This window comes from Triticum urartu, chromosome 5A, assembly GCF_056163025.1.
Source record: "Triticum urartu cultivar PI428250 chromosome 5A, HENAU_Tu73, whole genome shotgun sequence".
NCBI classification, from domain to species: Eukaryota; Viridiplantae; Streptophyta; class Magnoliopsida; order Poales; family Poaceae; genus Triticum; species Triticum urartu.
The window spans coordinates 421,985,496-422,002,776 of NC_141877.1; the positions used below are offsets into that span (position 1 = coordinate 421,985,496).

The 17,281-nt window shown below is 46.6% G+C and overlaps 2 protein-coding genes across 2 annotated transcripts; both read left to right on the top strand.

The window, feature by feature from the left end:
- The first annotated feature begins 5,330 nt into the window (after positions 1-5,330).
- On the top strand, positions 5,331-6,679 carry LOC147971703 (beta-1,3-galactosyltransferase pvg3-like). Its single transcript, XM_087522831.1, has one exon. It carries the CDS (start codon positions 5,494-5,496, stop codon positions 6,451-6,453), a length of 960 nt encoding a protein of 319 aa, XP_087378957.1. The 5' UTR covers positions 5,331-5,493; the 3' UTR covers positions 6,454-6,679.
- Positions 6,680-7,565: 886 nt separating this feature from the next.
- Positions 7,566-8,275, top strand: LOC147971704 (uncharacterized). Its single transcript, XM_087522832.1, has 2 exons — positions 7,566-7,863; positions 8,016-8,275. Exons 1-2 carry the CDS (start codon positions 7,566-7,568, stop codon positions 8,273-8,275), a joined length of 558 nt encoding a protein of 185 aa, XP_087378958.1.
- The last annotated feature ends 9,006 nt before the right edge of the window (positions 8,276-17,281 follow it).

The following is a 17,281-nucleotide window of genomic DNA, read 5'->3' on the forward strand; positions in this document are numbered from 1 at the left end:
TAGAAACTATTCAGTTGGATAACGATTTAACCTATGAGAAGAAGCCAATTAAGATCCTCGAGTTTGCCAGCCGAGTTGCCCGCATCAAGGTTATCAAGTTTTGCAAAGTTCAGTGGAGCCACCACACAGAGGATGAAGCCACCTGGGAGCGAGAGGAAGATTTGCTCAAGGACCACCCCCACCTATTTTCTAGCCAACCCGAATCTCGAGGATGAGATTCATCTTAAGGGGGGTAGGTTTGTAACATCCCAAATTTTCAATTTGAAATGTTATACATTAGATCATCAATCCATATCATATTTTATTTTGCATTTTGGTTGAACCTAGAAATTCTACGCAACTCAATGAACCACGGAGAGAGTTGGGGATTTCGTTATTTTCATATTTGAGTTTTCTCAAATTTTGAGAATAGGATCATTTGATTTTATTTATTTTATCATCAATTATTTCTATTACAAAAATATGAGAGAGGGAATAAAATGACTTTCACAAAATAAAGAAATATTGAGGATTTAATAATAAAATCAAATAAGATTTTATTTCGGAGTTTTTCGGTGTTTTATTTGAATTTAGGAAAAATGTGTGTTTTTTAAAATTGCATTTAGGTCCCAAGTAAATGTTCACCTTGTGCGGCTTGATTTTAGAAGCCCGTGAAAATTTATTTCGGAATTTTTGGAGTCCGTTTAGTATTTCTTTTTATTTTTTTCTTACGCGCGAAATATTTAAAAAAAAACGAGCCGACCTACGGGCCGTGTCCGGATAGGACTCCGGCCCGAGGTGGCCTTTAAAAGCCGGCCCAGCCCCCGAGAGAAACCCTAGCCGCCCAGCCCCAAAGCCGTTGCCGCCACCCGCTCCCGCCCCGCGCCGCCGCCGCTGCCGCCGAGGTTCGCCGCGCCTCGACTTCCGTGCCATCGGTTTTTCTTAAAAAAAAATAGATTGGTTTTCGTTGGTTTTTCCGTCGGTTCTTTTTTAGATTCATTTTTTTAAATAGATCGGTTTTTCCGGTTTATTTAAATAGTGAGCGTTCGTCCGTTCGTTCGTTCTAGCGAGCGTTCGTCGTTTTTCTTTTTCTCGGATTAAATCCGCGATTTTTCTGATCGCGATTCCTGATCCGATTTTCGTTTTAGTATAACTTTTCGCTCATTTATCGGAATCAGGCGATTCAAGCGCCTAGAGTTTCGTCTTGAAACCCTCTATTCGTTTAACCAACTTAAACAAGATTTTGCTACGGTAAAATTTGCCCTAGATCCAGATTACTAGAACGAAGTGTTTTCTTTCGCCGTTTGACTTTCGTTGCTTCGTTCGATTTGATTCTTTTTACCAACCGGAGTTCTTAAGTTGAACCTTCTGGTTAGATCTCTTATTTGAGTTTTACCTGTGCATTAGATGAGTACTTATTGTATGCTTGTTTGTTTGTGTGCGATAGAATACCCGGAGTGCGCCGCCTGTTACTTCGAATCGTTAGGTTTCGTGGATCATCAGCAAGGCAAGTAACACTTTGATCATACCTTTTCTACTACCCAGTTTTCTTGCATTAGATCAATCCTCACACATTGCATGATTAGGATCTAATTAAATTTGTGGGATGGGAAGTAGTTGAGGTAGTACCTATTACCTGTTTATTATCAAACCTTTGGGAGTTACTTCTACGTTTGCTTATTATGCCATGCTATGCTAGTAGACGTGGATTGGGTGAGTGATATCCATGACAGATGTGGGATTTTTAATTAATGGTTTATCTAAGGTGGCAACTTAAACACACATCTGGGTGGATTGAGGCACCTGGGTATTCCAGGACTTGCCTGTTTTTCTTTTGGACCGCCACCCAGGCTCAAAGGGATCATGAGACTATTCATACTAGAAACTTCCATGTGCAGCCACAAGCTATTATGGGCTCTAGTATAGTTGACTAAGTCGTGCGAACTCTTACAGTGGTAGACTAGCAGATGTAGGGGATGTAGGTGGTACGGTCTACCCGATCGTAAGGTGCTACCGCTTCTGAAAGACTATGTCTCGGTCATCCGTCTTCTCAAACACCATGTAGTGCGAGAAACCAAACGGAGGCGATCAAGTCTTGTGGGGAAAAGTGCGCAAACCACTGCAGAGTGTAATAAACTAATCATGATTAGCCGTGTCCCCGGTTATGGACATTTTGAGTATCTAGTACTTGGATTATCATGTGAATCTCAACATGTTACTCTAAATTAATTTTGTTGGGTTATGTTTAATGATGATGCTTAATTGGGATTGAGAATGCTGTCAACCATTCTCAATGTTTAAAAACTACCATGATAGTTAAATAAAATTTATTCCTTTGAAGTAGGGAAAATTTGGCTTTACGCAAAACTGTAACCATAGAGCTTTCCACCAGCCAAATATGCATATAGTATAGCTATTTCATTCCATTACTTTTCAGACGACGATTAAGGAGTTTTTAGGTCGTGGTTCTATACTCAGTGATGCCGTTGGAGTTGATGGACTCACTTATCTTCCAAGCCTTCCGCTGTTATCGTTATTAGATGGCCTTAAGCCACATTTATTGTAATAAGTTCTCTATGAAGACACTCGATGTAATAAGTGTGTGATTGCTACTCTGCTATAAATCCTCCGAGTACTGTGTGGTGTCAGCATTACTGATCCAGGGATGACACCGGAGCACAGAGATCAGACTGTTTGAGGTCTGGTCGCTACAAGGAAGGATTGGGAGAGGGGAAGGAAAAGGGGGGCGCCGCCCCCTCCTAGTACAATTCGGACTCAAGGGGGAAGGGGGAGCGCGGCCTGTCCTGGCCGCCCCTCTCTATCTCCACTAAGGCCCATCTAGGCCCATTAGTTCCTGGGGGGGGTCCGGTAACCCTCCAGCACTCCGGTTTTATCCGAAACCATCCGGAACACTGCCGGTGTCCGAATATAGCCGCCCAATATATCAATCTTCATGTCTCGACCATTTCGAGACTCCTCGTCATGTCCGTGATCACATCCGGGACTCCAAACTACCTTCGGTACATCAAAACAAATAAACTCATAATACCCATAGTCATCGAACGTTAAACGTGCGGACCCTACGGGTTGGAGAACTATGTAGACATGACCGAGACTCATCTCCGGTCAATAACCAATAGCGGAACCTGGATGCTCATATTGGTTCTTACATATTCTACGAAGATCTTTATCGGTCAAACTGCATAACAACATACGTTGTTCCCTTTGTCATCGGTATGTTACTTGCCCGAGATTTGATCGTTGGTATCTCAATACCTAGTTCAATCTCGTTACTGACAAGTCTCTTTACTCGTTCCGTAATGCAACATCCCGTAACAAACTCATTAGTCACATTGCTTGCAAGGCTTATAGTGACGTGCATTACCGAGAGGGCCCAGAGATACCTATCCGATACACGGAGGGACAAATCCTAATCTCCATCTATGCCAACTCAACAAACACCATCGGAGACACCTGTAGAGCATCTTTATAGTCACCCAGTTACGTTGTGACATTTGATAGCACACTAAGTGTTCCTCCGGTATTCAGGAGTTGCATAATCTCATAGTCATAGGAACATGTATAAATTATGGAGAAAGCAATAGCAGTAAACTAAACGGTCATCATGCTAAGCTAATGGATGGGTCAAGTCAATCATATCATTCTCTAATGATGTGATCCCGTTCATCAAATGATAACTCTTTGTCCATGGCTAGGAAACTTAACCATCTTTGATTAACGAGCTAGTCAAGTAGAGGCATACTAGTGACACTCTGTTTGTCTATGTATTCACACATGTACTAAGTTTCCGGTTAATACAATTCTAGCATGAATAATAAACATTTATCATGATATAAGGAAATATAAATAACAACTTTATTATTGCCTCTAGGGTATATTTCCTTCAACCGAAACCCCCCGGGGAGTATATGGGCCTTATTGGGCCTTAGTGGAATAGAGGAGAGGAAGGCCAAGGAGGAGGGCGCGCCCCCTAGCCCAATCCGAATTGGATGGGGGGGGCCTCCTTCCTTCTCTCCTACTACTAGGGAAAGGGGGGGATCCTACTCCCGGTGGGAGTAGGACTCCTCCTAGGGCGCGCCATAGAGAGGGTCGGCCCTCCCCTCCTCCACTCCTTTATATACGGGGAGGGGGACACCCCATAGGCAAACAAGTTGATCTCTTAGCCGTGTGCGGTGCCACCCTCCACAGATTTCCACGTCGGTCATATCGTTGTAGTGCTTAGGCAAAGTCCTGCGTTGGTAACTTCATCATCACCGTCATCATGCTGCGTGCTGACGAAGCTCTCCCCCACACTCAGCTGGATCTAGAGTTCGTGGGACGTCACCGAGCTGAACGTGCGCAGATCGCGGAGGTGCCGTACCTTCGGTGCTAGGATTGGTCGGATCATGAAGACGTACGACTACATCAACCGCGTTGTCATAACGCTTCTGCTTACGGTCTACGAGGGTACGTAGACAACACTCTCCCCTCTCGTTGCTATGCATCACCTAGATGGATCTTGCGTGTGCGTACCAATTTTTTTGAAATTACTGCGTTCCCCAACATATAGTAGGAGCCGGAGGAGAAGGACGGCGAGGACGATGATCCGGATGATACAGTCGGCGATGCGAAGAAGAAGGGTAGAGGAGAAAGTTTCAACATGCGGGAAGACGAGCTGTGCGACTCTTTGGATGCTAAGATGTTGACCTTGAATGTGAACTCTTTGAATGCCTACGCAAGAATGATCATGCAATTAGTCCGCTAACAGATGTTCTAGCGGCAGAAAGATCGGTTGGCGGCGGCGGACAATGAGGACGCGATATGGGCGATCTATGCGGCAGCGACGACACCACCTTGACCAGGGAGCAGACTGTTGGAATTGCCATCCGGTGGGCAGAAGATTGCACGGACTGCGGACTGATATTTTTTTGGATTCAGGCATGTAAAAACTAAGGACACCTGTCTTTTTTTAGTTGTGATCGGCATACAATCTGGCGCGTTGTGCGGATCGGAGTTTATTTGAATTTGAAATTGCTCTTTACTTGCGGACATATATAGGATAGGGTTGGATGACGACCTTTCGTATTTGTGTCCGCAGACTAATCTCCTGTCCACGGACAGATGCGGGAGAAAATTTACAGATAGATTCCCTTATTTTAATAGTACAACAAAAGACACGCACAGCTTGCGTGTTATTGAAGAAAAAAAATCCTAGTTTCCTAGGTCAAGTAGCATTGTCCTGTAAGAACCTAGGGGTGGGAGTAGCAGATATTTCCCCCCAAGTAGTAGTAGTAGCCAAAAAAAAGTCAGAACACGGATAGCCCGTCATCTGAGGGAAGCTACCATTACCAGGCGCGAGCTAAGGTCGACTTTGAGCCAACAGGAAGCAAATCCCAAGGTCATACCTCCACACTCTACGCAAAGGCAGTAGACGGACGGTGCGTTCAGGAGGCAGAAACCTACGCCACACCTCTGCATATAGTACGCACACAGCGCGCAAAAACCAACTCCACCATGAATCCGCACCACAGGAAGGTTCACTTGCCGGTGCCATCTTTCGCCACAGCGACGCTGCTCCTGCTTCCCCTCGCGCTCCTCGCCGCCGTGCTCGTCGCCGTCTACCACAACGAGTTCGCCCTGCAGTCCTATCTGGCCCGCCCCGCCTGCCCGAGCAACGCCAGCGACACCAGCCTCACGGGGCGGCACGTCGCCGTGCGGGTGGCCCCGGATTTCCGGCTGCTCATCGGCGTGCTGACGCTCCCGGGCCTGTACGAGCGGCGGCACCTGATGCGCACGGTGTACGCGCTCCAGCAGCCGAACCTGACGGCGCACGTCGACGTCCGGTTCGTCTTCTGCCGGCTGGCCTCGGAGGAGCAGCGCGTGCTGGTGGCGCTGGAGGCGATGCAGCACGGCGACGTGGTGGAGCTGGACTGCCCGGAGAACATGGACAACGGCAAGACGCACGCCTACCTCTCCAGCGTCCCGGCGCTCTTCGGCGACCGGGCGTACGACTTCGTGATGAAGACCGACGACGACACCTTCCTCCGCCTGCCGCAGCTGGTGGAGTCCCTGAACCGGGCGCCCAGGGAGGACCTGTACTACGGGTGCATGGTGCCCTGCGACGTGGTCCGCGCGCAGGAGAACGAGTACATGTCCGGCATGGGGTATGTCATCTCGTGGGACCTCGTGGAGTGGATCGTGGCGGCCGCGGAGCAGATCAGGAACCACACGGTCGGGCCGGAGGACAGGCTGGTCTCCACGTGGTTCAGAGGTGCCGGGAAGGGCAAGAACCGGGTGGACACGAAGCCGGCCATGTACGGCTTTCCGGATCGCGCGGACCATTGCGCGCACGAGCTCGTGCACGACACCATCGCCGTGCACAAGCTCAAGAACAACGGGAGGTGGGCGACGACACTCAAGTACTTCAACTTCACCGCGGGGCTCCAGCCGTCCAAGTTCACGAGCATGGATTGATGACTGGGAGGTTTTTTTTTTCTTTTCTTTTTTTGCGGGGTTGATCTCGTATTGTATTTTGATTGTATTATTATTAGTACGGAAATTCACAAGGGCACACGAATGCGGGGGCAATCAGCTGCCAAGCCCTGCCGCCCGCTTGAGTTATCTCGTGATTGACAAAGTAGTTGAATCCCACATGACTGACAGTAAAAAAGAAAAATCCCTTACAATGTTTTAAGTTTTAACGTTAAATTTACTTTTTTGCATCTAAAAATGCTAAGTTTTAACAAGTTTAGGAGATTAATTTTAAGCATTTTTCTGTCAGTCGGATAGCCACAAAATAATTATTTTTTGTGGATGGCTTGTACTAAGTTTCAACACTGAAACTTAACCTGATTTTCAAAAATCATCCAAATATATCTAAAAATATCTTATTTTAAAGTGCCGGTCATGTTAGTGTCTCCGTTCAGTGTGACTCTCTGTATACATATCTCTTATTCTGGTTCCCACTGATGTGTTATGTTTTTTTAACACAGTACAGACGCGGATGCCTAACATATGTGTGTACACTCACCTTTATAAACACACACACGCCCACTATGTCTCTATGAGCACGTTGAGAAACTGAGCCGGCACATTATCTTAAGATTGACAAAATCGTTATAGACGTCTTCGTAGTCGACGGGAATGTTTCCTCCCATTAAATGCTCATCGCCGAAAAATCTAAAATAAATTAAAAAATACAAGCACCAGTGTCAAATCTGTGACTTAAACTCTAATGGGCCTAGAATACCATTGTCCTTATAAGCATTCAATCACAAGTTTGTTCGCACTCACATGTTATGTCTAATGGACACTTTACTATAGAGTATCTTTACTCCTAATGTCTCAGTCCGTACGTGGTTCGTTCTTTGGTTCGCTCGCTCGCTACTTCCTTTCGATCTCCTCCATCCCGCCTCCCACCATTTTTTTCCATCCCTATGAAAACCGGTGGAGAAAACCCCCCAAAAAATTAGGTGGTCAAACAAGTAACCAACGCACAATCAGGTCCAAGCAAACCCTAACTCCAGCCCCTTCTCACGCATCCCACAGCCCACCCCTTTGCCACTGCTCCTCGGCTTCGGCCCTCCATGCGCCGCGCCGCCGCCCCACCCACCCTGCATGCCCCTCCTCACCACCACGCGGAATTGCACGCCGACCTCCATGCTCATCTAGATGGTCTTGAGACGGACGTGCATCCTAGACTTGCCGATCTCGATGCGGGATTGCACACCATCCTCTCCCACCGTGAGCAAGCGTGGCTGCACGATGTGGGCATCGGATTGGACGGCCTTGACGCTAATCAGATTCTCCTCCAATTGGGATTGCATGCGCAGCTGCACCTACGACACACCCTTACGCGCGGCTGCAAGTACGCCGCCGGCGCAGGTACATGTTTTTCTTGATCCCGCACACAAGAATACGATGTGGAGAAGGCTACTGGATCTGTTCCGTTCATTGCTAGCTAGCTTTCGATCGGGTGGAAACGAATATAGAACAGCCTCGGCTAATCAATTTCCATTGGTTCTTTTGTCTAATAGGAAAACGTACCAGTTGTGCCATATGGGATGACGGAACGCCGGCCTGCACGCAAGCGTTGGACAGGCGCACTCAGAGTAGCGAGTGTTGCACGTTGGCCTCTGAAGATTCGCGGTGCACTACAGGCAGCATTGCAAATTCCGCGTGCATTGCAAATTCAGAGTATGTCCTTTGTTTTCTCACTTTCATGGAGATAAAGTCCTTTGTGTTGTCCATGTATAAATTGCTAGCTGCACGTATAGGATACATATCTACAATATGATGCAAAAATAATTACCTGGAGTTATGACACATGTGTAAGAATGTGAACGTTGTAAATATGTTATAATCTATTTGTAGTACCTGACTTCTTCTCGGTGATTTATGAATAATGTTCACCACTACAGACTAGAACATAATTATAATTTTTGTGTAGCTAATAAAGTGGTTTTATAGATGCACTACAAAACATGATGATTATTGTGGAAAGAAACATACGCCGCCATGATTTCTGTATGCTCTTATAATTCCACCAGCAATACCAATTACAGTTATACACAACTTAATCATTCAAGCATTGCTATGTCTTCTGCAAGGTCCTAATCATCCTATTTTTTCATAAAATTAACCACTGCATTCTTTGTCTATTTTCCTGAACCTACTGTTCTTTTAATAATCTGTGTTGTAGCGCTAATTTATTACATAGGTAAGGTCGGCAAGAGTTGTGGGCTTTGTATATGCTAAATTATATGTTATGTTTTTTTCTATGAATGCAAAACTCTCTTCGGTGTAATAAATATGCCCATGTTATTTTGCGCTAAACAAATTATGTAAACCTAGACTTTGTTTGTACGGGTAAGCTTATAACTTTTTTATGTGCTAATGTCAATATTTTCTTTCATCATGTATGGTGATATGCCAAGCAAACATATTAGAATATTTGGCTTAATGGTTGTTTATTATTTTTTACATTAGAAAGAATTATGCAGTGTAATTATCGTGGGAAAGGCCCTCATGCAATTCCTCTTGGAGGCCGGCAATGTTGGGCAATAAGCCACGGCGAGCCCGGGACGCGGTGTGCATGTGCGTGCATGTGGTGGTCGCGTCGGGTTCGGCCGTGGCAGGGCTCGGCGCGTGCGTGCGTGACCGAGCGTAGGTGTGTGTGTGTGTGTGTGTGCATGAGCTAGCGTGTGTGTGCACGGGGCCACGCGAGTTAGTTACCGATGGTCCAGGGGAGGCGACCGTGTCGGGCGCGCGAGGAGGCCGCGGCGATCGTGTGCGTGCGCGATGCGCGGGCGCGAGCCGGAGCGCGCGGGGCATGGCGAGTGGGGGGGAGCGAGTGCGTGTGGGCGAGGCCTGGCATGTCAGTGCTCGCGGGTATAAATCCCCCTCACCTATGTGTACCTTGTTGACACGTCGAGTTCGTGCTCGAGGGAAAGAAAAGGGCGTTCGTGCGTCGGAAAAATTCATGTGTCCACTGCCTCGTCTGATCTTCTTCTTCCACCTCCTTCTGTCGTCTGAGCGCAAAGAGCGAGGGAGGTGGAGAGAGAGAGAGGGAGAGCTAGGATTTAGCAGGAGCGGCAACGACAATTGGCATGAGAGCTTCAGGTTCGGGAGCTCGCCGGCGGCAATGGTGTAGCGACCAGACCTCAAACAGTCTGATCTCTGTGCTCCGGTGTCATCCCTGGATCAGTAATGCTGACACTCGGAGGATTTATAGCAGAGTAGCAATCACACACTTATTACATCGAGTGTCTCAAAAGAGAACTTATTACAATAAATGTGGCATAAGGCCATCTAATAATGATAACAGCGGAAGGCTTGGAAGATAGGTGAGTCCATCAACTCCAACGGCATCACTGAGTATAGAACCACGACCTAAAACTCCTTAATCGTCGTCTGAAAAGTCTGCAACATTAACGTTGCAGCCCGAAAACGGGTCAGCACATGGAATATGCTGGCAAGGTAACACATAGAGAGTAATGGAATGCAACAGCTATACTATATGCATATTTGGCTGGTGGAAAGCTCTATGGTTACAGTTTTTGCGTAAAGCCAATTTTTCCCTACTTCAAAGGAATAAATTTAATTACTATCATGGTGGTTGTTAAACATTGAGAATGGTTGACAGCATTCTCAATCCCAATTAAGTAACATCATTAAAACCCAACAATATTAATTTTAGAGTAACATGTTGAGATTCACATGATAATCCAGGTACCAGATACTCAAGATGTCCATAACCGGGGACACGGCTAACCATGATTAGTTTATACACTCTGCAGAGGTTTGCGCACTTTTCCCCACAAGACTCGATCGCCTCCGTTGGATTTCTCGCACTACATGGTGTTTGAGAAACGGATGACCGAGACACAGTCTTTCAGAAGCGCTAGCACCTTACGACGGATAGACCGATACACCTACTTTCCCCTACATCTGCTAGTCTACCCTGTAAGAGTTCGCACGTCTTACTCAACTATGCCAGAGCCCATAATGGCTTGTGGCTGCACACGGAAGTTTCTAGTATGAATGATCTCATGATCCCTTTGAGCCTGGGTGGCGGTCCAAAATAAAAAAACAGGCAAGTCCTGAAATCCCCAGGTGCCTCAATCCACCCAGATGTATGTTTAGGTTGCCACCTTAGATAAACCCTTAATTATCAATCTCACATCTGTCATGGATATCACTCACCCAATCCACGTCTACTGGCATAGCATGGCATAATAAGCAAACGTAGAAGTAACTTCCAAAGGTTTGATAATAAACAGGTAATAGGTACTACCTCATCTACTTCCCATCCCACAATTTAATTAGATCTTAATCATGCAATGTGTGAGGATTGATCTAATGCAATAAAACTGGGTTGTAGAAAAAAGGTATGATCAAAGTGTTACTTGCCTTGCTGATGATTCGCGAAACCTAGAGATTCGAAGTAACAGGCGGCGCACTCCGGGTATTCTATCGCAGACAAACAAACAAGCATACAATAAGTACTCATCTAATGCACGGGTAAAACTCAAATAGAAGATCTAACCAGAAAGTTCAACTTAAGAACCCTGGTTTGTAAAAAGAATCAAATCGAACGAAGTAAAAGAAATCAAACGGCGAAAGAAAACAACTTCGTTCTAGTAATCTGGATCTAAATCAAATTTTACAGTAGCAAAAACTTGTTTAAGTTGATTATTCGGAAAGAGAGTTTCGAGACGAAACTCCGGGCGCTTGAATCGCCTGATTCCGATAAACGAGCGAAAAGTTATACTAAAAGAAAAATCGGATCAGAAATCGCGATCAGAAAATAACCGCGGAAAAATCCGACGAAAAAGAAAACGACGAACAGAATTTTTTTTAAAGGCACGAAAAACGAGGCGGCGGCGAACCTCGGGCGGCGCGCTGCTCCGGCGGGTCGGCGGCTGGGTGGCGGCGGCTAGAGGCGGCGGCTGGGCTGGTGGCGGCGGCTGGGCCCTAGGGTTTCGGCGGCTGGGCTCTCTCTCGCCCGGGGCGGTGCCTTATAAAGGCCTCGGCCAGCGGTTTCCTGGCCGAGTACGGCCCATAGTCGGTTCCGTGTTTTTTTTAATAATTTTGTTTGGAAGAAAAATAAAAAGAAATACTAAACGGACTCCAAAAATCACGAAATAAATTTTGCCGGGTTTCTAAAATTAAGCCCGATAAAGTGAACATTTATCTGGGCCCAAACTACAACTTTGAAAAACGCGCATTTTTCCTAAATTCAAATAAAATACCGAAAAACTCCGAAATAAATCTTATTTGATTTTTTATTAAATCCTCAATATTTCTATATTTTGGGAAAGTCATTTTATTCCCTCTCTCATATTTTTGTAATAGAAATAATTGATGATAAAATAAATAAAATCAAATGATCATGTTTACATAATTTGAGAAAACTCAAATATGTAAATAACGAAATCCCCAACTCTCTCCGTGGTCCTTGAGTTGTTTAGGATTTTCTAGGATCAAAACCAAAAGCAAAATAAAATTATGATATGCATGATGACCTAATGTATAACATTCCAAATTGAAAATTTGGGATGTTACAAATGGCGATCGTGCCACACGGCGGTGGCACGGGCTGATCGGTGTCGATGCCGATGCCGATGCTCACGCCGGACAACTACACGGCGTGGGCGATCAAAGCGCAGGCGATCCTTGACGCCCACACTCTATGGGAGGTGGTGGCTCCGGCCGACGCGGCGGTGAACGGGAAGAAGTGCAAGACGGCGCGCCCGATGATCCTCGGCGGGCTGCCGGAGGATGTGCTGCTGCAGGTGGCAGCGAAGCTGACCGCCAGGGAGGTATGGGACTCCTTGAAGGTGAGATTCGTCGGCGCCGATCGGGTGCGCGCGACGAGGCAGGTGATGTTGCACGGGGAGGTTGATCGCCTGAAGATGGCGGACGCGAGGCACTGGATGCGTACGCTAGGAGGCTGGCGGGCTTGACGACGCGGTTCGCGAATCTCAGGGAGACCCTGTGCGATGCGGAGCTTGTGAAGAAGCTCCTGGACACGGTGCCCGATCGGCTGTTCCCCGTCGTCGCCGGCATTGAGCAATTCTGCAACCTCGACGAGAAGACATTAGAAAAGGCGCTCGGGCGGCTGCGCGCATTTGATGAGCGGGTTCGGCGCCGGGGACAAGACGGCGGCGAGCGTGGCGGCGATCAGCTGCTGCTGACCATGGGGCAGTGGCGAGTGCGGGAGCGGCAGTAGGGAGTAGCTCGCGACGACGACGACGGGCGGAGCATGACGTCGGGCAACGGCGGGAACCGACGCGGGTGCTGCTACAAGTACAGCGAGCGCGACCACTTCAAGCGCGATTGCCCGCAGCTGCAGAGGGAGCCGGCGGCAGAGCGCGCGATGATGGCGGAGTCAGCATCGAAGACGGCGGCCTCCTCTAGGTCGTGGCTTTGGGGGAGAAGTGTTGGGAAATAAGCCACGGCGAGCTCGGGACGCGGCGTGTGCGTGCGTGCGCGCGATGGTCGCGTCGGGTTTGGCCATGACAGGGCTTGGGCGCGTGCGTGCGTGACCGAGCGTAGGTGTGTGTGTGTGCGCGTGATCTAGCGTGTGTGTGCACGGGGCCACGCGGGTTAGTCAGCGAGGGTCCAGGGGAGGCGACCGCGTCGGACGCGCGAGGAGGCCGCGGCGATCGTGTGCGTGCAAGATGCGCGGGCATGAGCCGGAGCGCGCGGGGCATGGCGAGTGGGGGAGCGAGTGCATGTGGGTGAGGCTTGGCATGTTAGTGCTCGCGGGTATAAATCCCCCTCAGCTATGTGGAGCTCGTTGACACGTCGAGTTTGTGCTTGAGGGAAAGAAAAGGGCGTTCGTGCGCCGGAAAAACTCATGTGTCCACTGCCTCGTCTGATCTTCTTCTTCCTCCTTCTGTCGTCTGAGCGCAGGGAGCGAGCAAGGTGTAGCGAGAGAGGTAGAGCTAGGGTTTAGCAGGAGTGGCAACGACAGGCGAGTCCAAGCTGCACACCCGTCTCTTGCCCCTCCTCGTCTATAATTCTAAATATACGTGTGTTTAATAACACACATGTTCTCAGACAGTATCGTATTATGCGTAGATTTTAAAGTATCCTTCCAGATTTTGACTCGTGAACCAGCAAAGAAAAGTTCAAGTTATGTAGAACTCAAAGAAGAGGCCAGTTTCTTCCAAGCAGATAAAGCTGCATATCTATCCTTTTAAGATCTGGGTAAAAAGGTGTATGTTCAAAGTAGATAGGATGCTGAGCAGAGGATGGCCCTGTGATGAAGTCTGCTCCTTTTGCGACAAAACCATTGAAAGTGCTACCTGCCTCACCCTATCTCCTTTTGCGAGATGATGAGAATATAAGGTTAGGAATCAAACATCAAGAAATGATGGAAGTAAGTTGTGGTCATGGCCAATTCCAAAGATACCAAGCACCTAGCCACAAATGCTATGTATGTTGCCTCGCACTTATGGAAGGAAAGAACCGTAGGATGTTTGAGGGAAAATATGCTAATGCCATGGTGGTATCCGAGTTGATGAACGAAGATATCTGCCTCCTGAACAACGTGTGCACAACAAACGCTTTGCTTATTGATTTAATATTTCTGTTTTTTCCTCCTGCTAGCTAAATGTGCAAATATAAACCGACTTTATATATTACTTATTTATTTAAAATTCTCAACAAAAATGTGCAAACCACAAACCAAACCACTTCACATGGGATTAATAGAGCGAGGGGCAGGGAGATTACCTGAACACTGTACTTGATAACGATGCCGACGAGCGTTCCCATCATGTACGCGGCGAGCTTGTCCATCCTGTACGCCTCGTCTCGTGCTCGTGCATCGCTGCCTCTCCACCACGCTGCCCTCCAGTCTCGCCGCAAGCTCCTTCAACCTCGTCCGCATGCGGGAATGCGCGGCTGCTGCCTCCTCTGCCAGCTCCTCCGGCCTCGTGCCCATGAGGAAGACACACGTTGCTGCCTCCACTTCCAGGGGGCCGCCCTATTCCCATCTATCAGCTTCGTCGGCCTCATCTCCAAGTGGAAGACGCGACCTGTTGCCTCCTCCGTCCGCGCGTCGTCGTTCGCCATGGCCGACATCTGAGGGTAGGGGAGGTCGGCCTGGAGGTCTCATCCTATGCACAAAGCGGCGGGCAGCCGGAGCTCGGTGGATCGGATATGGCGAGGGGCGATGGGAGGAGGAAGAGTCTGGAGAGGTCGAGACAGAGCTGAGTGAGGTAGTAGCAGACTAGCTAGCAGCTAGCTGGTTTTTTTCCTGAGGTAAGTAGCAACGCTGGTTCAGTGTTTGTGAAGTCATTTCCTTTACTTTTCTACTATGGACGCTTCGGTGGATGATCGGCCGAGAGAGAAAGGAACCAGAAAAGCGCTCAAACTAGAGCCTTTTTCGTTGAAGATAGACAATACTTAATTTTTGTTTTTTATATTATATCGTATTTCATCATCTTATTTAGCTTAAAATTAGCTATATGTCGTTACAAGCTGAGTACACGCCATTTTCTATTACTCGACTTTGAACTTCATTTTGTTTGAGCTCGCTTGATTTTAAGTTTAAGTTGAGCTAGACCAACTCGTTCGAGCTCGACTCGTTTGCGACCTGACTGGACAGGACTGAAAATTCACCCATTTTGATAATAACACACGGATAATTGTCCGTCTTTTCTTATGTGTATTTGGCAATATTTTACAATTTATTTCTATGTCTCGCATTTTCTAAACATTCATAATGAATCCACTTAACCCTAAGACGTGGTTGTTGAGTCCGAGAACTCACCGACATACATACACTTTAAACAAATTGCATTTTCATTAAGTGCAGAATGTCAAAAAATTATGCTATCCTTTTAATACACATTGAATTTGTCATGCACTGTGTTTGCATATGGGACGTCGAGAAAGTGCTACATCCTTTTTAGGTCCTGCGCGTATCTCCAGGGTTGGTAATTTTACTACTGTAATATAAATTGTACATGAAAAACATTGTACCTTCAAAAATAGAACATTTGAAGTTTCTGATGATATAATCTTTTTAAAATATAACTTGCATTATGTTGAAAAAAATATCATTGATCTAGGGATACGTGTGGGCCTAATAAATTGGAAAGGGGGTAGTATTATAATAACAAGTATTCATAGCAATAAAATTATAAGTCACATGTAACGTCCACATGTTGAATTGTAGTTTATTTGATCGGCACTTTCTCTATATATAGTTTTGTCAGCCCGTGGCAACGCACGGGCATTCTACTAGTACAAATAGTTGTCTAGATTATTAGGCATATACATGACCTATTGGGTTTACCATACGGCACTTAAAATATTAGAAAATCTATAGATGAGCGCATCACTTTTCCTGATTACTCTCCCCGTCTAGAAATATTTGTCATCAAAATAAATAAAAGGGGATATATCTAAACATATTTTAGTTTTAGATACATATTTTTTTATCCATTTTAATGACAAGTATTTTCGGACGGAGGGAGTACTATTTATTTACCTTTCTCTATTGGTTACCATTTTACATTGTAACTTCATATTGTTAAATATCTTTAATATGAATTTAGACAACACAGTCTAGAATAAAAATAACTGATTATTGGTGTGGCTGCGCATGGCTGTCAATTTTAAATTTAGTTTCATTTCACATTGGTATTTATTACTAATTTTAACATATATTTGGAACTGCTTTCTGACACTAATTTCTTCAATTTTCCAGAAACCACTAGTTAAGTGCATTCACGTTTATATACCTAGAAGTGATTTGTTCAAGGAGGTTGGTAAAGTATATATGCAACTATATATGCAAAAAAAAGTATGCACTGTGATGACTTCATGTGTTCTGCGTAATGATATTTGGGGGAGACAAAAATATCAGTACATGTACACGTACGTATACATGCGCGCGCGCGAGCGCACACAGAGAGAGCTGCGTCATGCATGCCCCAATGTTTGGAAGACATTTATTTTGTTTGCAAGAAATTTTTTAATCTATTCATCTTCAAACATGTCAGTACAACAAATATTAGAAATAATAGAAATTACAACCAGATCCGTAGACCACCTAGTGGCGACTACAAGCACTGAAGCGAGCCGAAGGTGCGCCGCCATCATCGCCCCTTCATCGCCGGACTCGGACATAACTTATTGTAATAGACAGTCGGGAAGTCGTCGTGCTAAGGCCCCGTAGGACCAGCGCACCAGAACAGCAACCGCCGCAGATGAAGAATAATGTAGATCGGAAGAATCCAATCCGAAGACACATGAACGTAGACGAACAACGACGAGATTCGAGCAAATCCATAAAAGATAGATCCGCCGGAGACACACATCCGCACGCCCACCAATGGTGCTAGACGCACCACCGAAATGGGGGCTAGGCGGGGAGACCTTTATTCCATCTTCAGGAAGCCGCCGCCGTCTCGTCTTCCTAAATAGGACACAAACCCTAGCAAAACTGAACGAAACGACTAAAAACGGAGCCCTCCCGCCGGCCCTTGCCGAGGTCCACCGCGCCCCCATGGCCGTAGGGCCACCGGAGAGGAGGCGGACCTACGGCGGCGCCGGCGGGAGGCAAAAACCCTAAATTTTTGTGGAGGAGGAGGTGGCGATGGCGCCGCAGTTTGGAAGACATTTCAATTCCATGCACTTTCTAAGAATGGTTGAGCACTTGTAAAATTACATGAACATTAGTAAAATACATAAACATTTTTTGAAATTGCACGAACGTGTTTCTCAAAAATATGTGAACGCTTTTGTTTTCAAAATTACACGAACACTTAAAAGCAAGTAC